Source organism: Paramisgurnus dabryanus, chromosome 5 (genome assembly GCF_030506205.2).
Source record: "Paramisgurnus dabryanus chromosome 5, PD_genome_1.1, whole genome shotgun sequence".
In the NCBI taxonomy this organism is placed as follows: domain Eukaryota; kingdom Metazoa; phylum Chordata; class Actinopteri; order Cypriniformes; family Cobitidae; genus Paramisgurnus; species Paramisgurnus dabryanus.
The window spans coordinates 18,621,718-18,646,712 of NC_133341.1; the positions used below are offsets into that span (position 1 = coordinate 18,621,718).

The following is a 24,995-nucleotide window of genomic DNA, read 5'->3' on the forward strand; positions in this document are numbered from 1 at the left end:
TGAGTGCTCAAGGCAGAAAGTCTAAATTTATATCTTGTAAATTTTGAATCAATCATTTGAATCAAGTAATTGAAAAATGTGTACATACATGTTTTGGCCCCCCACTGTATAAGGTGTGGGTACACTCTTGCCACACAATACACTTTAAAATTACACATTTTTAATTATGTAGTTTACTTTTAGGTGCAGTAACACTTTAAAATTACATTTTAAAAATATTTTGTTATTATTTTTATTTCCATATAATGTAATAAGCTGCATTCAGTTAATAGTACAACAGGGCATTTGTGATCCAGTTGTATCAATTTGTAATTACACAGAAAGCTATACAATACTGTCTAATGTTCAATAGGAATAAATAACAGAACGCTCTATTAAAGGGTCGGGTTACCTCTGCGCTAGTTCTTTGTTGATGGTGTGGTAAGTCACACCCTAAAGGGCTTTCCAATCAACTGGTTTCTTCCCTGATGCTTTAAGTAACGTATTTGCTTTGGAGAAGTGTCTACATCCAAAGAATCCCAAATGGGCAGAGTACGGTGAAGGATGGGAAGTCTCAAGGACGTGATGACGCTTCTGAAAACAGCCAGACATTCTTGTCAAATCTTATACTGATTATTATTTCTGAGTAAATACAGTACAGTCAAATGTCACACAGTAATTATTTTTCAATCAACTTACTCTGTCAATTACTTTGCCTTTCCTCTGAGCATATGAGCCCCATAGCAGAAACACCAGACCATTAAGATTGCTGCTGAGCCACAGGACCACAGCATCTGTAAAGAGTTCCCAGCCTTGACCCTCATGAGAGGTGGGCTGATGAGCCCTCACTGTCAACACCGAATTTAGTAGAAGAACACCTATAGTGCAAAGAAAAATGCATAAAACATTAATATCAAAAACAAAACCTAAGACCCTAGTGTTGTAAGGTCATATGCTATTTGAAAACGTGATGCACCATGATGCATTACTCAGTAAAGCTGATGTGTTAAACACTGACCCTGTTTTGCCCATTCTGTGAGGTCTCCATGACCTGGGGGCTGGAAGCCAGCAATGTCTTTTGCCAGCTCCATAAATATGTTTTCCAGACTAAAATCAATAAGCAAATCAGAAAGTCAACAAACACATAAACACAAAGCCTTAACTTCTCTTCTAGAGCTCTAAGACAAGGTCAGAAATGCAACTGAATAAAACATATTTAAAGACAGTGTAGCTAATTTGATCCAGAAACATTTTTGTTGTGCTGGTTAAAAGTTTCCTTACATCCTGATAGCAATCAATATGTTAAGTTGTGTAAATGTAATTTTATAAAAATGTGTCATCTGTGAAAGACATGAAGGACCAAGAAATGTATTACCAATTATTGCCCTCGGACCAAATAAATAATACTTGGACTGATGTAATTTTTGCTTCTCCTCTGTCAACACGTTTTTGCACTGTGCACCCACGTTCAGTTTCTTTTTAAAATGTAGGTACTTGTGAGTGTGTCGTAGCCTCTTTCACACAGTAATTCTAGTAAATTACCATGAATTTACCAGAATGAATTTACCAGTAAATACAAAAATGTGCTGTTCACACATGCAGTGACGTTCCGTCTTTTTACCAGTAAGACACCATTCACAGTGATTTCACACAGTATCAAAATACCGGTAAACTTGGAGAGAAAGCGGAAGTTACCTGTGGCGCGCGGCCGCGAGCTCCGTGTCGTATTTGAACACAATGGCGGGTTATGATTTAATATCGTCGGTACGTATTTTGTTGTTTTCACATCTGTGGCAAACTGTCGCGAAGTTGCTCGTGACCAAACAACATTGCGTTAGGCGGCGTCAAACGGAACCTGTGTTTGCACATTAGGCTTCACCGAGGGTGTGCTAAGGACGTTGGCAATTTGGCAAATATATGGTAAGCTGTTTTAAACAACTTTGAAGAAATGTGGATGTTAACTTCAGTTGTGCTCGACTTTTAAGCAGCATGGGTGTGGAAACGAACGTAAACAGTGCGGTGGTAAACGCTGATTGGCCCGATCTGTCGGCGTGGTCTGACGTCGTCCGTTCTAAATGCCGGTAATCCTATATTTTTCGTTCACACATAGCGCTTACCGGTAAATTACTGGTGATCTTACAACCTGTCTTACTGCAAATTGGGAGCACTGATTTACCGGAAAGGTTCTGTTCGCACATGACATGTTAACTGCAATTTACCAGTAAATTACCAGTAAAGACTGTATGTGTGAAAGGGACTCGTCCAAAATGCCCGTATTTGGGTGGAAGCAAAAAAGTAAAAATAGACCGGATTCCTGTAAATACAGTCTGAGACAATAGTATCTTTAGCCACATTAGCGCTACAATGTGCTAACAAACACTATAATGCCGCTTCTCCATTGCATAGCACCCCACGGTTTGGTTTGGGTCGGGTCAGCTTACTTTGGGGGGCTTTTCCACTGGGTGCAGAACGCAGTACCTGATACTTTTTTAGTACCACCTCGGTTTGGGTTCCAAGCGACCTGAGCTGATACCAAAACATGATACGAAAAAACACTGTAGATCACTGATTGGTCTGAGAGAATCGTCACTACCAGCGTCATCACTGTAATGTAAAAGATTAGCTTTACCTTCATGCCAGCTTGCGCTGTCTCGAGTAAACCTGTTGTCATCTGTGCTCTGCTATAAGCACCCAAACTCTTTTTAGCGATGAAAAACATCCACAGGTTGAGAATCAGGAACACCATAACAGTTTTTTCCAGGTTTGCAGTTTGTGGCGGCACATCCGCGACGCACACGTTACCATATAGGCTTAAATGCAACTTAAATGAGGTTCAGCGGAGTGCGTCGACTGACATCACGGGTGTTTGTACAGAAACTGTCATGTGGTGTAGTGATAAACGCGATGTCCAAACATCTATTTGTGATGATCAATTTTACTTTTGTGGCAGACTGAGAAATAAATGAATGTATGGGAATATACAACAACACTCTCACTTGTATGATGTCACAGCAGTAGGCAGCGGAAATATAACGACACGTCTATAATCCCTCCCACTCCAAAGTGTTACTTAACTTGATGGAAATGCAAATGCAAACCAAGCCAAAGTGAAGTAAACTGACCCGACCTGACCCAAACCAAACCATGGGGTACTATGCAATGGAAAAGTGCAACAAGGAAAGCTTTTGTGTAAAATTAACCAGTCAGTCAGTAGCGCTGGGTGGAGCTTTATCACTGTGATGTCACATTAACAAGAAAATAAAAACATGTCATATCTAATGACACTGCTTTTGTTTAATGGGGATTAAAAAAGTAGGAGAGGGTGAATTTTTCATTGTAGGGGGGTTGTGTTCGCACACTGCCTACACACATTAATGTACAAACACCTTGTTAAAGTGGATTTTAAAAATAACTACATTTTAATAATAGTCTGTGTTTTATTAAGTCGTATTGTTGGGGAATGGAATAAGGCTAAGCAAGTATTTGACTGTAATTAAATGGTCCATGCAGTCGTGAATAAGATTAAAGATAGGTCTTTACTGCTCTATATTAACATTTTCCAAGAATAACTGTTCATAATCCATATCTTCAAACAGACATAACAGACCCCAAAACAATGCAACATATTCCCAGCCTGCTATCTATCCTCATGATAAAAGAGGCTATGCCTCCTCTCCATCTTCACACCTGTATGTCATTAGACTGGGCTTAATTATATAGGTCGCCTTATGCCGCCTAGTGGTTATCAACAAAACAGTCTGTTCACTATTGCATTTATCATTATTGCTTTTGTGAGATGACTAAATCATATATTTTTTTTTACAGTTCAATACCTTTTACCAGCTATTATACAGACACTGATATTACTGCATTTTACAGTGCTTACCTTGGAGGAGGAGGTTTATGCTTCAGCACACTGAAGGCTAAACCATGGGCCTGACCTGCGTGGTGATAGGGGTCTTGTCCGAGAATAACAACTTTCACCTGTAATCACACATATTCAGAAACAAACAACCAGCATTGTATGGTGTATTTCATGGGATATATCTTTCATATTCTTCTTTTTTTATAATATTTAGGAACTCACATCTTCAATTGCACACAGAGTTGTCCAACTAAACACTTGCTCAGGGCTGGGATAGACTGTATAGCATTTCCTCTCCATTGTAACAAATGACATAAGCTGAAAACAGTAATAGGAACACGTTTAGTATCATTAGCATTTTGACTTCAGTTTCTCATGGGCAATATGTAATGCCTTAACATACGGAGCATCACTTACCTTTGTAAAATAAGGTTTTGTAAACTCTGTCCCAATTTGTCTCCGCCAGCTTTCACCAACAGGCACAGGTACGTTTCGGTTGGCCAGTCTTTTCAGAGCAGCACGCCTGTTCTGCTCTATCTGTTGCAGCTGCTCCTCACTGAGCTGAATGTTCTTCCCGCTAACTTCTTCTTTGCATGACATTGGTTGATATAGAAGAAAGAAGTCATTGGAAAAGTTGCTTTGGATAAAAGCATCTGCTAAATAAGTAAATGTAAAAGCATGTACACAGTGATCTTTACAGAATAGATTTGGCACACTAGGAAGGCCCAGGAAATGCAAAAAAGGTTGAATATATTGCGATTGTTTTTATTTAGTTTGTGTTTTACAGTAATTAGCTAAATGCAGAAAACTTGCAGAACTTTACTCTACCTTTTGACATGTCCAAAAGTAAAAAAGATGAAATGTATCGTGAGCACTGGTTGTTGTGTCTCAGTAACCTCTCACAACTACTGCTGCATCACCGTTATGCTGCCATGTCATGCAAATACAGGTCTGTCTCATCATTTGCAAAACTGAAAGTGAAACTTGAAGTACGTCTCTTAAACCATAAAGGTAACTGTTACCCGAGCATGACATTAAGGGGCAGCTTCCAAGACAGGGAACAGGGTTTCACAAACAAACCTTACAAAAAAAACTATACTGCGTGCATTCTGAGACAAAACAATACTTATATATGTTAAAATATGTCAGTGCAAGGTGTTTTAAAATTAAAGCAGCTCAAACATGCATTATAAAACGGGCAGTTCTTCATTCTGATTGGTTGAAACGCGTTCTAAGCCGTGATAAAATACACCGGTAACCTCACGGTTCAGACCACATTACATTAGTATCACTGCGCCACTGTTGCTGCCTACTGATTTATGAAAATAAACACCACAGTCTATAATCATATTTTTAATTTGTGTACAATTGCACAATTAATGGCGATATCCAGATAAATGTCAATAAATATTGTTGAGTCATCTCGTCGATAAAGAGAAAACGTTGTCTGAGGAGTTTAAGTCAAGTTCATACGTCCGCTTTTATCCACTGGGTGGCGATCTTACCCAACTTAAACACTGACGCATTCACTCAACACTGAAAACACAGCGTGTAAGTTTTGATGGCTTTGAATCTGATCTCTGACTAAAGTTCTTCACAAATATGGAATTATCTCCGCTTTTAGCTAAAAAATTTGAGAGGTGATAAGAGAACAATGAAGGTAGGATGAAACGTTTTTTTGTTTGTTTTTGTTTGAAAGCGGATGGTCTGTTCTTTCATTTGATATTTTATGTTTATTTAAAGAAGACGATAATTTTTCTGCAAGGCATTAAACTAAAACTGGGTGGCAACTTAAAGGAATAGTCTACTCATTTTCAATATTAAAATATGTTATTACCTTAACTAAGAACTGCTGAATCCATAGATATGTATATAAAGGCTAGATGGCTCGTCCGCGCTGATGGCCAATTGAGTGGAACGTCCGCATTTTGGCGGCCATCTTAGGACAGGGCGCTCGCTCACTCGTAGCATTGAGTTTTAATGATGCAGGTACTTTTAAATGACCATAACTTGCTTAATTTTTTACCGATTTTCAAACGGATTGGTTTGTTATAAACGTCAAAGATGTACCTATGCCACTGAATACGTATACTAAAAATAAATAAAAAATTCATGAAACATGTTAAAGCATCCAGAATTATAGCCACGTTAATAACGTTTGTAAAAAACCAAACCGTTTGTAAATCCGTCAAGAATTCAGCAAGTTACGAGCATTTTAGTTGGCGTATGTCACTCACCTTCCGTCCACAGCAGCAGGGAGCAGCACTATGGCAGCACTGACCTAAGATGGCCGCCAAGTGACGACACAGCTGACTCCGCCTTGAGCCATCTAGCCTTTATATACATATCTATGGTTGAATCATCCCTTTGTCATCTGTGTGTGTGCACGTAAGCGCTGGAGCGCGCTGCGACGCTACGATAGCATTTAGCTTAGCCCCATTCATTCAATGGTACCACTCAGAGATAAAGTTAGAAGTGACCAAACACATCAACGTTTTTCCTATTTAAGACGAGTAGTTATACGAGCAAGTTTGGTGGTACAAAATAAAACATAGCGCTTTTCTAAGCGGATTTAAAAGAGTAACTATATTGTATGGCGGAATAGCACTTTTGGGAGTACTTCGACTCGGCGCAGTAACACCCTCCCTCTCCCATTATGAGAGTGAGAAGGGGAGCGGACTTTTCAGGCGAGTCGAAGTACTCCCAAAAATTTATTTACTGAGAAAAAAATATTTCTTTTTACAGAGATATTTACAGGAACAAGTTAAGATACTGGGGCGGTTTCCCGGACAGGGTTTAGTCCAAGACTAGACCTTACACAGCAAAATCACTGGTGTTAAAATAACACCCAGGGTGTCAAATTTAACACTGGAAAAGTGTGTATATGTGTCCACACTACACTGTGTTAATTTAGTCAAACGTGTAGTGTTAATTTAACAACACTCATTATATGTTAATTTAACACTCAATATTGTTAAATTTTACACTCTGTTCACACTATTCATTGTTGTTTCCACACTACACTGGTGTTGGCACAGAAATACAGTGTTAAAAATTAACACTCCTAATTTAAGGTCAACACCAGTGTAATGTGAATTCAACAATGTTAAGTGTTAAAATACTGATTAATAGCCAATTTTGTTGCTAATGGGTTGTTTCTATAAAAGACAAATGACAAGAAATATTGCAAAACCTCTTTTTATTAAAGTACATCACATTTAATATTTACATTGATACACACAACACTTTGCATTTAACACTGCTTATTTAAATACCTCAGCTACAATTACAAACAGAATACAGTATGGAATAATGAAAGTTATCTTATACCACAGCGCAGTGACATGAAAACCACTTATTATAAGGTCTTTAATACATCAAATGAGAGTTTTAAAAAAATTTGCCACCCTACTCAAAACTTGAACATTAAAATACACTGCAATTACCTTACTGGCAGGCAGAAATGCTTATCCTTCACAATACTAAAGATTTTTCCATAACAAAACAGACATTTCAATTCAAAAGACGTTTCATTTTTCTTAAATATGTTCCAACCTGGTATTTAGTTCTGTAGTTGTTTTACTCATGATGTAGTGGAAGGCTGCATCAGTGGTCTTCATCATGGAGGGAATGGCTTTTTGGTCCAGAATGATGCAAAGATTCTGGATGCAACTTCTGTTCCCAACGCAGTGCAGGCAGGGCTGTGCTGATTCATCCCCCTCAAAGCATGGATTGATGCTCATCACCTAAGTGTTTTAAAAGAGTGTATTTGATGAATGTATTTGATGTGTATTTATGAACTTGTATGCATTTACATGGGGTGAACAATGCAAGCAAACTAACTAACTGCTGAATAAATAACTAGAACAAAATACTAAAAAACTTACACAGCACAATCAGTAGCTTCAGTTGCACATTGACCCTCTTTCTTCTTTCTTCTTTCTTCCTTTCACAAATGAAAGGCAAGAGGTGAATGAGCCAGGGAAGAGCTGCCACATCACTGTCCCGTCCTAGCAAAACAGAATTTAAACACCATGAGTATACAGTTAAACTTTAAAACCGTAAAAGTAGCAAATCCATGTACACTTACCATATTTAAACTCATGTTGACCAGACAGAGGGTCATCCATATCTTCATCAGGATGTAGTCTGCAATTATCCTTTAATTGTTGTATGTTGGCTATTTTGCAATACATCACCTCAGCATATTTCTGCAGATTTTCAAAGACAAAAAGAGTCAAGAAAATACCAAAAAGGGTGCAGTTTTAACCGTTATTTGAATCAAAATCATCTCAGTATAATAAATCATGTTAGAGACAGTGTACAGTACAAATGTACTGTGTGTACTCACATAACTAGTTGGTAAGCTCTTATCCTCCAAACTGGGTTAAGGAATAACAGTTCCAGAATTCATGGGTATGCCGTATTCAAATATAGTCTGGTAGGGACCTATCACAAAAAATGACAATAAAGACTCTGAAAACTCAACATTCTTTTTATATTAAAAAACAGCACTCAAGACAATATGAATCTTCATTTATACATTTTCAAAATAGTAATCAATTTGATTGCTATTTAATATGACATCAATAGCAAAACGATGTATGAGAAGATAATATATTTTTATTTAAGTTGGCAGCAGGTCATGTGAGTTTCTTTCCAGATTAATAATAATAATAATAATAATAATATGTACAAAACTACATATACTAAAAAGATTGGTTAACTGTTCAGTTATGTCAAATAAAATGATTTATATGTATAAATATATAAACGTACCTTCTGCAATGAATTTATATAAGTATTAGCAGTTGTTTCTCATTGGAAGTCATCCATGTCAGGTCTTCTTTAATAAACTGCCCTAAAAACAGCATCTCTTCTGAATGATTTGAAGCACTCAGTGTGTACTTTCACCAAACTAGCATCTATAATGACAGAAAAAAAATGTTCACCATACACGTTTTACACTTTCGTATGTACCCAGCAAACACAAAAACGTTATAAAAACGTTTTTTTCACGTTGTGAAAAAGTTTTGATAACGTTATTTTTCGACGTACTTAATACGACCAAATGTCGGGTTTTTTGAACGTTATAAATACGTATTTTCACAACGTTGCAAAAACGTTTTGATAACGTAATCTAAACGTTTTTGCAACGTTGTAAAAATACTTATTTATAACGTTCAAAAAACCCGACATTTGGTCGTATTAAATACGTCGGAAAATAACGTTATCACAACCTTTTCACAACGTGAAAAAAACGTTATTAATACCTCTCATGTTGCACGTGCCGAAACGCGTTGGGGGTTTACAGAAAGAACGCGTTAATCATCAAACCTGTGAGCTCTCAATCCTTCTGGAGGTGGACTTGAACTGTAGGTTCCGCAAAATATGTAGTAGATTTCCAGTAGGCTTTGAACTCACGTTTAACACAATTCTTCTAAGGACCCGTTAGCTACACTGACAAATCACTGGAGAAAATATCTTATGCTAAGACCTACAAGGATTTAATTTAATGCAACCTAATATGACAAAACGTCTAACTGACAAACATATAATTATAAATATTATGAACAACGAAATAATGTACAAAAAAAAAACGTTTAATAGCTTGTCAAAGACGTCATAACAGATATATCAAGTTAAAATAATTGTATACAAACACTGGAAACGTTTACTAAAAACAAAACTAAACTAAACAAAATGCCAAAGAAATGTAACACTTTGCATGGTAATTAAAATCATTGTAAGGTGTTAAACCAAAAATTTAATAATACCACTTATCTCAGTTCTCAATAATGATATATTAATTTGTCAAACAAGTATGAGGATTTTAATCATCATTAAATTCATACAATAGTCCAGCAAACTGTAATTTAACACATTTGGTTTATTTTCTGGGCTAATCTGCTTGGTATGTTTTACCAATAAAGTTTAAACCGAATTTAATCTTTTAATTCAACTTACATATCTTAATGCATTAAGAAAATGTATAAAGGCCTGGTTTCACAGACATGGCTTAGCTAAAGCTACTAGACTATGCCTTAGTTAAATTAAGATGTTTAAGCATCTTTAATAAACATGCCTTAGAAAAAAATTGTTACTGGTGTCTATCTTAAGACAAACCACTGGCACTGGTTTATTTTAAAATCTCGCATTGAAAGTTCTTTTCAATTGAGACAGCTCAAACATGTGTCTTAGTCTAGGACTATAGGCTTAAGCCTTGTCTGTGAAACTAGGGATATGCATTAATCTCATTCAGTAACGAAGTAATGTTAATACAATAATCATATAGCTCTAAGATAATACAAGGCATGTGTTTCAAGTCATGCTCAGTTAAACAGACAATTATGATTATAAAGGAAGTTTACAGATTTCCAACCCACTTTGTATTGTTCCAATGTCTGTAATATATGTAATCTGTCATCTGGCAGAGTATTGTCAAGAACTAATTGGGAATTTAAGTTTAACTCAAGAAAAAAAAGCGTTAACATTTTCCATTCAAATACCCCAATTTATTGAAAAAATATAACGTGGGTTGAAAATCTGCAAACTTATGCTTTAAGGCAGTGAGTGCAATATATATATATATATATATATATATAATGTTTGGCAGTTTTGTATGTCCATCTAGTTGCCATCATCTGAAGTCTCTGAGAGTGTAGGCGTCATCTGAAGTCTTTACTAGTGAGGCTGGATCCATACTGGAGCTTCTGTAACTTGTATGGGTATCCTGATAGATAAAAACAGGAAAGCAAAAGGATTACCATAGCTGCTGTTCATATTATTTCAAGCAAAATATGATCATGTGCACTTGTTTAATACTTTTCATTACTTAAGAACAATGTTATAAAATGTGTTATGTGAATGCTTGGCTAAAAAGACTTTTTCTAGATTTACACTGGAAGAGTTTGGGAGTAAAATGTGAAAAAAGCTCTGCCTCCTTTTGTGGACTTTGACATCCTGGGTACTACCAAGAATTTTGTGACCTTATTAAGCAATTATCTGGTTCAAATCACAATCTGATTTTTTCTGGATTCCTTAGTAAATTTTTCCTCATTATTTGTGGAACCGAGACAGTCTCTTTGGAACAAACTACATATGCAATAGTATCATTAAGTTGGAGGAACAAGCCATCATAACTATAATTTACAATGCCATTCAAAGGTTTAGGTTCAGATTTTTTTTAATGTCTTTTATTATATGAACATATTGTAAGTTGTCATTTATTCCTGTGATTAATGTTGAATTTTCAGCATCATTACTCCAGTCTTCAGTGTCACATAATCTATTAGAGTTCATTCTAATACGCTGATTTGATGCTCAAGAAACATTTTCAATTATTAAAGTTGTTTGTTATGTTAACAAATATTTTAGAGTTCCCCTAAAATGGTAAGTTGCACTTCTGTTTGTTAGAAGTGAGAGTAAATATTTTGTTTTGCATCACAGAAATTACACTTAACTGCATATTTACAAAGAATACAGATAATCTACATTGTGATAATTTCACAACATTTCTGTTTTCACTGTATTTTTGTCAAATAAATAAATCACAGCCTTTTGAACAGTAGTGTTTAAGTTTGAGGTCTTACTTACTAGCCATTTGGTTCATACATAGCCCCTTAGAGATGTTTTCTGACAGGTTTGCTTGAACTCTGCTGCTTGGCCATCAGCATGGACAAATCTACAAACATAACATGCAACTTGTCACAGAGCAAACAATATTTAGGATGCAGTACAAAAGGAAACAAGCAAGAGTAGAGTTGAAACGTTAAAAAGGATGGTATACAAAAAATAGAATACACAAAAAATAGCTGAATTTTATGTTTTTAGGTTTACTTATTCATTATATATTGCACAGTGTCACTCACGTTTGTCAAAACCTTCTTTATATAACTGTAATACATTTTTTAAAGGAAAATAACAAGATGCAAGATTACGTTGAGAAGTGCATATGAAGTGATTGAATGAGTTTTTTAAACTCACCTGAGTTTTCAACATCTCTTTCAGCAGCTCCATTCGAAAATGCAGAAATCTTGAGCTTATTTTCTATTATAGAGGGGTTATTTTGTCACTCCTGAAATCAGAGAACAACTTTTTATCTATATTGATTTACGATAAAACCTTGTAATACTTTCAGCTAATTTTGACGCCCCATGTTAAGTTGCTACTGCCTAACGTAACAGTACATCCATAGACTGTGAGTACATCGCATATTTTAGGATAAACAAATTAACATACTTCCAATAATGCATTGACACCCTTTACAACGCTTTTAAAACCTCCCATCGACACATTTAGATGTTCTCAATCGCCCAAACTTTCATAAACAAGCGATAACACTATAGCGCTAGCACCATGCTAACGGAAATGCTAACGGACTTTTCTCGAAGACACAAGCCATTTCAATGATGTAAATATTGAACAAAAGCGTATCAAGTAGGTGTCAACCACAGTTGTGTGTATTATTTTTGTACTTTGAGGGACAAAACTTACCTGAAAAAGTGAAGAAAACCATAAGAGACACGGAGCATCGCCGCTTTCTGTTGTTCCTTGTAGCTTCGTTTCTATGGTAACTGACGTCACTTCAACGGATTTAAAGGGGCAGCACCCGCAGAAGACACACACAGCATTTACATAAATAAACATCTTAGAAAACTACATAAACAATTTAAATCGCATTAAATTATTATTAAATTGTGAATTTAAAACTTTTGGTTGTTCTTTGTCATATAGGATCATTTAATCTTTTTATTTAATCTTTTTATTCAACTTTTTTTTAGCTATTATGCTAGTTTTTTATTCAAATCCTAAGATTCTAAACCTGTATAAATGTATTTGCTCTAATGAACATGAATTTGAGGATGTTCGTAATTTAACCGTTCGGGAGCCACATTTACTTATATAGTATACTTTTGTCCTACTATGGAAGTGAATTGGGCTTATTAACAGTTAAATTACAAACATTCCTCAAAATATCTTACATTGTGTTCATCAGAACAAATACATTTATACCAGGTTGTAGCAACATGAGAGTGAGTAAATGATGACAGAATTTTCATTTTTGGGTGAACTATTCCTTTGCTCAACGTGTTATGGAGCCATATGCACATGTTGTTTTTCCATTTCTGGGTTGGGTGTGTAAGTCACCAAATCCAATTTTATATTATCGTTTTATCTAAAATATAGCACAATTTTGTTCTATTAAAAAATCCTACAACTACCCAACTTGAAAACTTTTCTTTAAAAAGAAAAGTTAAAGTAACACAGTGTTACAACTAATCCATAAGTTTACAAGATAATGAAAGAAAACAATGTAAATTTCATTAATTAAAATGAACTGTAAATACAATATCACATAATTGACAATTATAAAAAAAATTGTGTGTGTGGGCCCTTTCAAAAATACTTAAGCTATTTATATGCAGTGATCCAAGGATGCTTATGAGGGAGACATCAGTATGTGGATCGCTACAGTATGTGGATATCTGTTATAAACAAAAACATCATTCACATCTAGCATGTAGATAGAATAGTATTATTTTTAAATAGAATTTTCCAGCAAGTGTTACAACCCTTTTAATTAAACCCCACCCATGGGGTTATCTGTAATGTTTGCACTTCTGTCAGTTTAGCTAAATAAAAATATATCTGGACTTTTTAAGGACTAAGTATAAGCAAGCACACGCAAAATCTGAGCTGAGCCAGTTCAGAGTTGTATAATGTAGCTGCTCATCGAGATTTGTGTGAGAGTGAAGAAAATCCCACTGCACCCTGCTGAAAAAATCAGCATAGACCCGCATCATTTCCATGCTGGTTTGGTGCTGGTTTAGCTGGTGGTCACCAGCATATCAGCACCAAAACACTACATATGCTGGTCTTGCTGTATTTTTAGCAGGGTATGCCATGCACGCTCGCGTATTAAAGTTGCTTTATCGCATCAATAATGCGCCCACGGCATTAAAATAACACAAATGAACTCTAAAGTATATGTTATGTTATCTAAAAACTGCGAGTGGGAACTGTGCAGCTTTTTAGCACCACCTTTGCGCTTTGGTCTGCCCATTTTGAGAGAGAGGGATGGATAGAGAGGGTAAAGCGATATTTTAAGCGGAGCAGCTATTGCGTCTGTGGCGCGTTTAGTGATCAACAGAAGGCAAGCCGCTGGCCCTGCATGATGGAGCAGTCTTTGGCAAAAATCAATGCCGTATCGGCCCCCAAAATGTGTCGGCCCACCAGCAAAATGCCTACCAACCCAGTCATGCCTAAAACAAAACGTTGCAAAAAAAACATTGCATTTTGATTTGGTTTTGTTTGCGTAGTAAACAGACGTTATGTTTACGTTTTATTCCAACGTTATTATAACGTTATTTTGACACCTAAATAAAACGTCTCACAAATGGTTTATTTTGGTCTGGTTTTATTTTCGTTGTAAACGGACATGGTATTTACGTTTTATTCCAACGTTATAATTATGTTATTTTAACACCTAAATAAAACGTCTCAAAAATGGTTCATTTTGGTCTGGTTTTATTTTCGTAGTAAACGGACGTGATATTTACGTTTTATTCCAACGTTATGATTACGTTATTTTAACACCTATATAAAACGTCTCAAAAATGGTTTATTTTGGTCTGGTTTTATTTTCGTAGTAAACGGACGTGATATTTACGTTTTATTCCAACGTTATAATTACGTTATTTTAACACCTAAATAAAACGTCTCAAAAATGGTTCATTTTGGTCTGGTTTTGTTTTCGTAGTAAACAGACGTGATATTTACGTTTTTTTACTACCTAAAAAAAACGTACTAATAAGGTGTCTTTACAACGTATTAAAAACGTCTTTTTTTGGTAACATTGTTTTTTCAAATTTAGGGTGACGTTTTTAAAACGTTTTTAAAACGTTGTGCTGCAACATTACCTAATTACAACCAAAATACAACGTTGTGAAACGTTGTAAAAACGTTTTGTGTTTGCTGGGTATTTGCCATTTGCATCTGTCTGACATCTAGCGCCACGAATAGCTTACAACACACAATGCATCCAATCTGTGCATTGATATATTGTGAGGTTTTGGTCAAATTAATTGTTGGTTTGGCGATATTTCCCCTGTTTGCATACATCTTAGAAAAACACATGACGATGCGGTTGCGGTTTTCTCCGTGTTTTTCAGTCATTTGAATAATTAACCGATATCCGTGCACTCACGTGCATGTAAACGACCTCGTTAACTCACGGTATCTAGCCTATATGATTACCTTATAACGAGCATCATATGGTGAATAAACGAGCTTTCATTTAACTTAATTTCATACCTTCAATTTGTAGTGCATGTCGCGTTTTATCATGGTTCAATTCTTTCGTTCATATCTCCTGTTAAAATTATCCTTCTTGGTTTTAAACTTTTAGCTAGCAGTTTAACTTTATACTTAACTAACAAGGGAACAACGTAACACAAGGTAGCTCTGATTAAACTGAACCAAATAACGAACAAAGGGGAAATAAAATGGGAAAAATATCTTATTTAGGTTTTTTGGCATATGGCTGCGTAGAGTCAGACAGAGAAATAACAATTTAATTTAGCTAAACCATGTGAATATTATGAGACTGATTTACCTGATCTCTTCAGTCCTCCTGTGAAAGAAAATGGCGGTAAAATCCCTGACAGGATATGTTTAGTGGAGGCGTGGCTTGATTTACACCGCTCAGAGTGAAATCTGATAACACCCTTGTTTAACACTGACACTGTTGTGAATATAACACTGGCCTAGCAATGGCAGTGTTATTTTATTACCAGATAGTGTTAAAACAACATCAACACTGTGTATTTAACACCATCCCTGAATATTTAACACTGGTGATTTTGCTGTGTAGTTATTTTAGGACATTTAAATAATTTTACAAACAAACCTTACAAAAAACAATACAAGTGTGCACATTAGACAAAACAATGACCTGATATATGTTAAAATCTCAGTGCAAGATGTTTTTAAATTTAGGCATCTCAAACATGCATTTTAGTCTGGGACTAGGATAAGCCCTGTCCGTGAAACCGCCCCTAAAAGTATTAAATGTTGCAAAATTCTATTTGTTCAAAACAACAGTTTAAAAATATTTAAAACATTTAAAAGAGAAAGATGCCCATAAAAGAAATTTTTTTTAAAAGAAGCTAAATAATTTTTTTTTTTCAGAGATATTCACAGGAACAGGTTAAGATATGGGCGGTTTCTCGTACAGGGTTTAGTTTAATCCAAGACTAGGCCTTAGTTATTTTAGGACATTTAAGTAGTTTTTACAAACAAACATTACAAAAAACAATACTGTTGTGCATCTTGAGACAAAACAATGGCACTGATATATGTTGAGATGTCAGTGCAAGATGGTTTTAAATTAAGGCATCTTAAACATTATAGTTATAAACCTTATAGTTTTATAAATACCTATACCTTTCACTCAAAAATATTTTTGCACCTTGTCTAATTTACTTAAATGAAACAAGTTAATACAAAACAATGTTTTATTTTTTTTGTCTCAACCTATTTTTATAATGTTCAATCTGCTTAAATTAAAAAAAAATTACATGAAATATTGGGACCACATTAATGATTTTTGTTGCTACTTACTGGGCCGTGAATCTGTATTTCCCAGCATGCTTTGCATGCAACTGCCTTTGGGGAGTAATTTCTTAATTAAGTGTTATTTTATGCATTTTTAGGTAAAGAGAAAGACTTTACAGTATTTTAATGTTGGTTTATCTTATTGATTTAGAAGAGTTTGTGTTATATTTTTACGAATTGTTTGGTTACCATCGTGCAGAAGAGTGGCGCTTGTGGTTAAGTTGTGGATGTGACGTACATACTTCTTTTAAAGAGCACTAACTGTGTTAATGCCTGTTTGAAGACCAGCATGCTAATGTATGCTTATGCTAATTAGTATTATATAGAAACTGACAACTGGTTTGACTAGACTTTTTTGCTTGAATGAACTTGTTTTGTCTTTGTTGAACAGACCAGAATTAATTGCGTGGAAAAGTTTTCCTTAACTGAATTAAGTTTATTGAACAAGATATTTTTATGACCAATGAAAATATATTTATTAAGTTGGTGCAACAAAAGATTATTTGTTTAAATTAACTTATTGTATTCTTGCTGTACAAGCCTAAACTATTTTCGTGGAAAAGTTTTCCTTAATTCAATTATGTTGAATGAACAAACAAATTTTTTGCGCATCAGTGACATGACATATGTCTTAATATACATATTTTTAGAACTTACAAATCTATTTAGTTTGTTTGTTTATTCTTTGTGCCATTCCAGCATCTATGGTTATATTCGTGCCGAGAACTGGTTAATCCATACACAAATTGATCTGCACAAGTTAATCCATACACAAGTTGGGGGAGGGGCATTTGGTATAATTAACCTAACCTGTATGTTTTTGGCCTTTGGGAGTAAACCGGAGTATCTGGAGTAAACCCACGCTGACACTGGAAGAACATGCAAACTCCTCACAGAAAGACTTAGTTGGGGCTCAAACTGGGGGCTTTCTTGCTGTGAGGCAACAGTGCTACCCAGTGCTCCACTGTTGTGGAGTTTGCATGTTCTCCCTGTGTCAGTGTGGGTTTACTCTGGGTACTCTGGTTTCATCACACAGTCCAAAAAATGCAATTTTGTTGAATTGGAGATACCAAATTGCCTCTCCTCCAAGGTGTGTATAGATTAACCTGTTCTCACCATAAATATAGACACTGGATTAACAATATACATAAATAAACAGGATTTTATAACATCCTAGTAATATGTGATTCTTTTTTTAGAACTGAGTGGCTTATTGTTTAGGGATGATACCATGTGAGTTGAACCCTTGAGGATTGTGTCACTACATAAAGCCAAACCCACTCTTCCAGTTTACCAAAGTGTTTTGATGTAATTAGAGTTGCATGCTGGCCTAACCTGTTCAACAACCCAAAGCAATGCTGTGGATTCCTATGCCAGAATAGTTTAAAAAATGAGCGTGTTAAAGAGATCGCAAGTGGGTTATAAGCGATGGAGAGATACAGATATCAGGTATGTGTAAATGTGTTTTGTGAGTTTTCTTGTAAAAATGTGATCTTTACAGTACTTGTTTTCTGAAACCTTTAGTTTGCATGATATTTAACATCAGCATTATTTTACAAACTGAAAATGTTTTGGCTGGAATTGTCTGAAACAGGTTAGCTTATACTGTAGTACGGCAAGGTCTACTGAGTGCTAAATATTGAGTTACAATATTCAGTCTATTTAATTGCATATATGCATATATGTACTATTTGTAAAATGCCAAAATGTGTGATTTTGTTTAGCACTGATATACAATTACAGAGGCAGTTTAAGATGTTAGATTTCTCACTATTACACTAAAAAAGGTTCCTAAAAGGTTTTTGTTACAATATATAGTTTCATATGGTTTTGTTGCACAAATGTCCTATGTAATGAAAAAAGGTTCAGATACAGACTATAAAATGGTAATAAACCATTGTGGTGCTCCTAAAGAAAGGTTGTTTGGAAAACCAAAAATTAATCTTCCATGGCAGCACTGTAAAGAAATCTGAGCTGTATCAGTTTACTAAATCAGCTACTATGAATCCAAATAGTTCCAAGAATGGTTGGTTAACAGAAAACACAATCAAAGTAACACATTAAAGTGAAACCGAAGTAGCGAGTGCCCTATTTACCCCGTGGTGACTAGTGAAACCGGCTTCCGAAATTAAATAAGGCAGGACTGGATTTGAATTTGTCCATCAAGATCTGACTGGATCATGTGAAGTTGGGTCGCATTGCTAATCCCAGGTGAAAAAGCAGTACACTTCCATAGTTTACTTAAGGTGCTTAATTTCTGCACACTAATTTTTTACTTAATATACTAAAAATTCATCTTTAGTACTTCTTAAGATGTTGTTAAGATTATCTAAGTGTACTTATTTGTGTTATTTTGAGACACCATGAATATGAACTAAAATGCACTTTTAACATACTATCTCTGTATTGAAAAATGTACTTAGTTAACACTTTCATACAAAGATGGGTTTAAGTTTACTACAAGTGGTACCTTAATACATTTTTAAATACATTTTTAGCATATTTTAGTTCATATTTATGGTGTCTCAAAATAGAACAGTGAAGTACAATTAGATGTTCTGAATTTTTAGTATATTAAGTACAAAATAAGCCTGTGAAAATAAAGCACTTTAAGTACACTGTGAAAGTGTACTACTTTTTCACCTGGGATTGCTAATCGCCCACCTGCCATATGACCGGAAGTAAAGAGAGATTTTTTTGAAGAGGGGAGGAGATTTGCGCTTTTGATTTAAGATTATAAGGGCACATACATTTTTTTTTATGATGAGGCTCACAGATAAGTCATTTGTAAACAATACCAAAATATTCCAAAACATTTTAATTTAATTGTGAATTTAACAAATTACAAATTAACCATGTTTGAGTGTGTTGTGTTTAGTTTTGTGACATTTCAGACAGAAAGCAACCTTACTGTTCATGAGGAGCAGTCTGGGGACAATGAACCCAATGATCAAGGAGTCTACAATACCTTGGAGCAAGTTGATTTGGGGGACAGAAACATCAGAAGCTCAGAACTTTCAGGTAAGCAACAAGTGACATAGATATAGCGATAGATAGATAGATAGATAGATAGATAGATAGATAGATAGATAGATAGATAGATAGATAGATAGATAGATAGATAGATAGATAGATAGATAGATAGATAGATAGATAGATAGATAGATGGATGGATGGATGGATGGATGGATCTTTCTGTCTACTTTATAGCGTGTCTCTTGGATTTACATTACATAATTGCAAAATGATATGCTTTGTTGCACTTTAATTATAAGCAATATCTTTTCCTTATTCAATTCATATTAATGCTTAATTTAGAAACCTTCAGTGTTGAAGATGCAGTTGAGGCGATCGGTTTTGGAAAATTCCAATGGAAGCTGTCCCTGATTACTGGAATTGCATGGGTGCATTTTTCCCCAATTTATTTCAACTTACTATTAAACACTATTAAAATAAACTTATAGACAATTTACTATGAAAAACACACTAAAAGTCTGATATGCATCTTATTTCTCTGCTCAGATGGCTGATGCCATGGAAATGATGCTTCTTAGTATTGTTGCTCCTCAATTGCGCTGCGACTGGAGACTTTCTAGCTGGAAAGTGGCATTTATAACAGCGGTCAGTATTCCTGTACACCTATTGCTCACACCTCAGTATTAGTAAACACCTGTGATTTACCATAGATTATTATCTTCAAGTAATAATAGTGGGTTAAGGGATATTTTACATTGGTTATTTAGGTTGTGCTTTTTAAGTAGAATGTAAAACCTTAATTGTGTGTTTCCTGTCAGGTAGTGTTCATTGGAATGATGGTCAGCTCCTCCCTATGGGGTAACATTTCAGACAAATATGGCAGAAAAGTGGTATGTCTGGTTTAAATCTATCACTTGTTCTCTTAAAACAAATGAATAATGTTATGATCATAACCATTCTTCATTTAGCTGAAGAGATAAAGCTGTGTTGTCCCACTGACAACCCCACTGTTACCTTCTGTCGTCAGTGTTTAGTATTGTGCATGCTATGGACACTGTACTTTGGGCTGCTCAGTGCGTTTGCACCTGTTTATGGCTGGATCCTCTTCTTACGGGGCCTTGTGGGATTTGGCCTGGGAGGAGCCCCTCAGTCGTGAGTTTTTCCATCTGTTCAATGAATAAACAAAGTGTAATTCAGTGTCTCACATTCATGAAGGATGCAACATTTTTGTGGTTATCATCATTTGTTAAATATATTAATCAGCACTGTCTTTGGCTAAAGCAATGCAGTTTAAATCTTATTAGTACGAAGATGTTGCGTGAGCATGGCTGTTTCATTATTGAGTGTTAAAACACACAATATGTACACTTCTATACTTCCCTCAGGGACAATTACACCTGTGAAGTGTTACAATTGCTCGTCATTATTGCATCCTGGTACTAAGGAGATCCTGCCCAGTCATGTTGTCCTATAATCAGCTGTGTTGTTTCTTCTTATTTGGTCAATGTTTAAAGTAGCTGATCTTAGATGTTTGTAAGAAAAATTAACTAAACTAGGTAAATGGGTACTGAGGTGCAATTGAATTGGTTGCTCTGGGGATTTTGGCACCAGTCATGCGGCCATACCCAAATCTTTATTATTAATACATTTTATAGATGAGTTGTACCTTGCATGCTTTGTGTCAAGTGTTTTTAATGTTATATTTAATGTTCTCTCCTAGTGTAACATTATATACAGAATTCCTCCCAGTGAAATACAGAGGGACCTCTATAATCCTGTTGGGGGTAACTCACAACACACACGCATTTTAAAATATACAGTTAAACCATATTATGTATTAAGATAGTCTATCATAGGTAAAATTACATTTACATTTTATAAAGCTTTTTTGATTTTATGAAATCAGTCTTTTGAATGCTTTGTGACAAATGTTGCATGTAAAAAAAAAAAATGGTTTCCCCGTAGTCGTTCTGGGCCCTGGGTGCTGTGTTTGAAGTCCTACTGGCTATGCTTGTCATGCCTACGTTCGGCTGGAAATGGCTGTTGGCTCTATCCGCCTTTCCTCTCCTTGTCTTTGCTGCCTCCTGCTGTGTATGTACTGTATGGTTGTAACAGTGTTTAAAGTATTTGATTAATACATTTTTAATATTGTATTAATTAAGTATGACAGACACATTTTTAGGTGCCTGTGTACTAAATTCTGACTCTGAATGTGAATTGTTTGTACTTGTAGTGGTTACCGGAGAGTGCTAGATTTGATGTGCTTAGAGGCAGAGAAGATAAGGCCCTAAAAACTTTGAAAAACATTGCTGCAGCCAATGGCAGTTGTATGCCTAAAGGAAGACTTGTAGCCAACATACAGGTATCCGAATCTTTTCTCAAAATCTCATGTTTCCTACTCAGTGATTATTAGGAGAACTTAAGGTTTTGTGTTTTGATCAATCTTTTCATCTTCATTTTGTGTAAAAGTAAAATGTCTGTGTGTATGTGTGTCTGTTAAAGGGTAATCGTGGTAGAATAAGAGATCTCTTTATTCCAGAATACCGCAAGACAACACTTCTGATCTGGTTTATTTGGTGGGTCTCTGTGGATTGTTTAAAATGTTTTTGCAAATCCATTCATATAAGAACTAACAGTATAGACACCTAAATGTATTTTTATGTTCACAGGTTCTGCAATGCATTTTCATACTATGGTCTTGTGCTGCTGACCACTGAGTTATTTCAATCGGAATCTGTGTGTAGTGGTGTGTGGTTTTTATTAATCTTTTATTAGTCAGTTTTGTCATAATGTGCATAAATCTTATCTAATCAGACAGTTTTGTGTTTGGTTTAGTTTAAGAATTGCTCTGGCTCATTTCAAACACTGAATCTTATAGTACACAAGCTTATATTATATATAAAATTAATATTACGTCTGTAAATAATTTTATGTGTCTCATTCCAGTCGCTAAAAACTCTAGCATGGAGCCTCGATGTAGTTTGGGATGCAAATATTTAACTATTCATGATTACAAGGACCTTCTTTGGACCACCTTAGCAGAATTCCCAGGTGAGGTGTAGCCAGGCTAAGGTATGCATAGACCAGTGGTTCTCAAACATTTTGGCATATTAACATATTAAATGATACAATGTAGTGCTGTTGGTTAGTAGCCTTATTTTTCTTAGATTTAATAATTACACAGAATTTATGATAAATTCATATATTTTATAAAATGTCATAAAACTGGGCCCCCGGGACCATCCTGGCCCCCCAAGAGGGCCCGCCCCACAGTTTCAGAACTAATGGCCTAGACACTACACTAAAGGGACAGATTTGCAAACGGCTCTTTTGATGTAAAAAAACTACTGTCATGATTCACTATAGACACGCAGTGAAAATTTTATTTACATATGCATTTGTAGGCACACATGTGCCATGTCAGAAACTCACACGCACAAATTTTATACCGTTGACACATTTTCGGAATTGTGTTCTCATGCTAAATTTGCACTGTTTAGTAAATCTGGTCCTAACAGTCACTCTGTCCTTACAAGTCATGCTTTTCTATTTATGAATCTTAATGTAAACATTGTTTTATGAGGAGTTCAGACGCAAAACCCTCTAAGTTCATTTTATCAGTCTCTTATGTTTAGGTTTAGAAATGTAACTTTGGCAAACATTGCATGCAAACTTTTTTGTCAAAAACATCCATTTCTAAAAAATCCACTTCTTTGGACATAGTCGACAATTGCAAAATCACTAAAGATGCAACTTGCAAATAATGAAAGTCAGAATGTAAACATGAAGAAACTGAACCACACATTAGGGGGCACTGTGATCCATGTGACTGCCACATTCAGGTTGTTTTCAGGTCTAAGTACTTACAAGGGAACCAAGTTTGAATGTGGTCCACAGTCATTTTGCATGTCATCGTTCATCTATTTCATCTTTCGTGCACTGAGAGGACAAGTACACAAAGTCAACCTGGCTTTTAGCGGATTCTGCCAACAAAGTGGCATTGTATAGCGTGAGGCCGGCAATAGGATTTGATACAAATATAATAAATTATAAGAGCATTTGTTTAATATCATTATGTCATTTTTGATGGAGGTGGCGTTTAGCAGCTTTTGCATCTGAGCTCCTCATAGGCCACATATTACATTCCTGTAATCTAATAAACAGCTGTCTATTGCATTCCTTTATGTCACAAATAGGTCTTCTGGTGTCCCTGTTGATGATTGATCGGATTGGCCGAAAAAAGACTATGGCACTTTGTTTTTTAATATTCTCTGTGTGTATTTTGCCACTGTACGCCTGTACACAAAGGTCAGTTTCTTAAAGATCAGTCTATTTAAAGTCAGTTTAGAGGTCTATCCAAACACTATGCATAGCCTATATTAAAGATCTCTATTACAATTATTATTTAAGACAAACAATCACATAAAACAACTCTGTAAACACTTATGTAAATGCCATAATCTGTTTTTATTTTTTTTCCAGGACTATGCTCACAATTTTTATTTTCATTGCACGAGCTTTTATTTCAGCGGGGTGGCAGGTTGCATATCTTTATACACCTGAGGTAAGGCTTCATTGCACAGATGCTTACCATGCGCTAATTTTCATTTAATTGCATTTCATTTTGGCATCCTCAGGTTTTCCCCACAGCGACAAGGTCTATCGGTATTGGTACAAGCAGCGGTTTGGCTCGTGTAGGAGCTCTCATGACACCATTTGTTGCTCAGGTAGAGCCTTTCCTTGACTTTGCTGAGTGGGTGGTTCTTAAAAGGTGTATTAAAGATGTATTTAACCCCTAAAGTTTGTCCTGTATGTTTTGTTTTTTGTCTCCTTTCAGGTGCTTCTGAAATCATCGGTTTCTCTGACTCTGTCTATGTATTTAGTATGTTGCTTGCTGGGCACAGCAGCATGCTGGGTTTTGCCCATGGAAACCTCAGGACGAAGCCTTCAGGAATCAACTCAAGCCACAATGGGACAAGAAAATACAGAGCGACCGCAAGGTTCAGCAACATGTGTTACCAACAGCACACAGTGAAGTGAGGCTGTGCAATGTCATGTTGAATGACATTGTAACGCAAACTACTGTATATGGAGAGACAACATTCTGGATAATGTTGTATGTACTGTACAATGATCAATAATGCTGTACTGCTGTGTGTTAAATGTTGTATATGCACAATCATTGACTTTTAAATGTGTTAATTTATAAGTGTTATGTTTATTAAACTGATATCTGTGATTCTGGTCTGTTTTGGAATGGTGTGTTATGGTGTGTGAATGGGTTATTATCCTGTTTGTTATAGGTTCTTGTTTGTTATAGGTTTGTTATAGGTTCTTGTATACCTTTCTCTTAATCTCTACATATCTAAAAAAAAAAAAAAAAAATGAGAATTTTAGCAACACAAGAAAATGTTCTTGTGTTGCTATAATTGCTTCTATTGTTTACCTCACTTGTAAGTCGCTTTGGACAAAAGCGTCTGCTAAATGACAAAATGTAAATGTTGTATAATGGAAAGTCACTGTAAAAAAGCTAAAAAGCAAGTTTTTTACTAATGGT

The 24,995-nt window shown here is 35.5% G+C and overlaps 2 protein-coding genes and 2 long non-coding RNA genes across 5 annotated transcripts; 1 reads left to right on the top strand and 3 right to left on the bottom strand.

Annotated features, from left to right (window-relative positions):
- Nucleotides 1-432: 432 nt before the first annotated feature.
- Nucleotides 433-4,888, bottom strand: ungb (uracil DNA glycosylase b). The gene is made up of 7 exons (XM_065250130.2): nucleotides 4,673-4,888; nucleotides 4,262-4,428; nucleotides 4,067-4,162; nucleotides 3,866-3,963; nucleotides 998-1,086; nucleotides 679-857; nucleotides 433-573 (listed from the first exon to the last, which is right to left on the bottom strand). Exons 1-7 carry the CDS (start codon nucleotides 4,680-4,682, stop codon nucleotides 433-435), a joined length of 780 nt encoding a protein of 259 aa, XP_065106202.1. The 5' UTR covers nucleotides 4,683-4,888.
- Nucleotides 4,889-7,029: 2,141 nt separating this feature from the next.
- LOC135732086 (uncharacterized) lies at nucleotides 7,030-8,295 on the bottom strand. 2 transcript variants are annotated; one of them, XR_010526691.2, is made up of 4 exons: nucleotides 8,196-8,295; nucleotides 7,935-8,055; nucleotides 7,732-7,854; nucleotides 7,030-7,590 (listed from the first exon to the last, which is right to left on the bottom strand). It is a non-coding gene; the product is annotated as an uncharacterized lncRNA (long non-coding RNA). The 2 variants fall into 2 exon arrangements; XR_012336771.1 differs by having other exon boundaries at nucleotides 7,033-7,590; nucleotides 7,935-8,283.
- Nucleotides 8,296-9,426: 1,131 nt separating this feature from the next.
- LOC135732231 (uncharacterized) lies at nucleotides 9,427-12,497 on the bottom strand. Its single transcript, XR_010526723.1, has 4 exons — nucleotides 12,341-12,497; nucleotides 11,831-11,921; nucleotides 11,441-11,528; nucleotides 9,427-10,577 (listed from the first exon to the last, which is right to left on the bottom strand). It is a non-coding gene; the product is annotated as an uncharacterized lncRNA (long non-coding RNA).
- A 5,138-nt stretch (nucleotides 12,498-17,635) lies between these two features.
- On the top strand, nucleotides 17,636-24,692 carry LOC135732234 (synaptic vesicle 2-related protein-like). Its single transcript, XM_065250129.2, has 16 exons — nucleotides 17,636-17,911; nucleotides 19,341-19,483; nucleotides 19,781-19,866; nucleotides 19,985-20,083; nucleotides 20,257-20,328; nucleotides 20,466-20,590; nucleotides 21,159-21,222; nucleotides 21,404-21,529; nucleotides 21,672-21,800; nucleotides 21,941-22,014; nucleotides 22,108-22,184; nucleotides 22,385-22,489; nucleotides 23,635-23,746; nucleotides 23,921-24,002; nucleotides 24,076-24,165; nucleotides 24,276-24,692. Exons 1-16 carry the CDS (start codon nucleotides 17,853-17,855, stop codon nucleotides 24,471-24,473), a joined length of 1,641 nt encoding a protein of 546 aa, XP_065106201.1. The 5' UTR covers nucleotides 17,636-17,852; the 3' UTR covers nucleotides 24,474-24,692.
- Nucleotides 24,693-24,995: the final 303 nt, after the last annotated feature.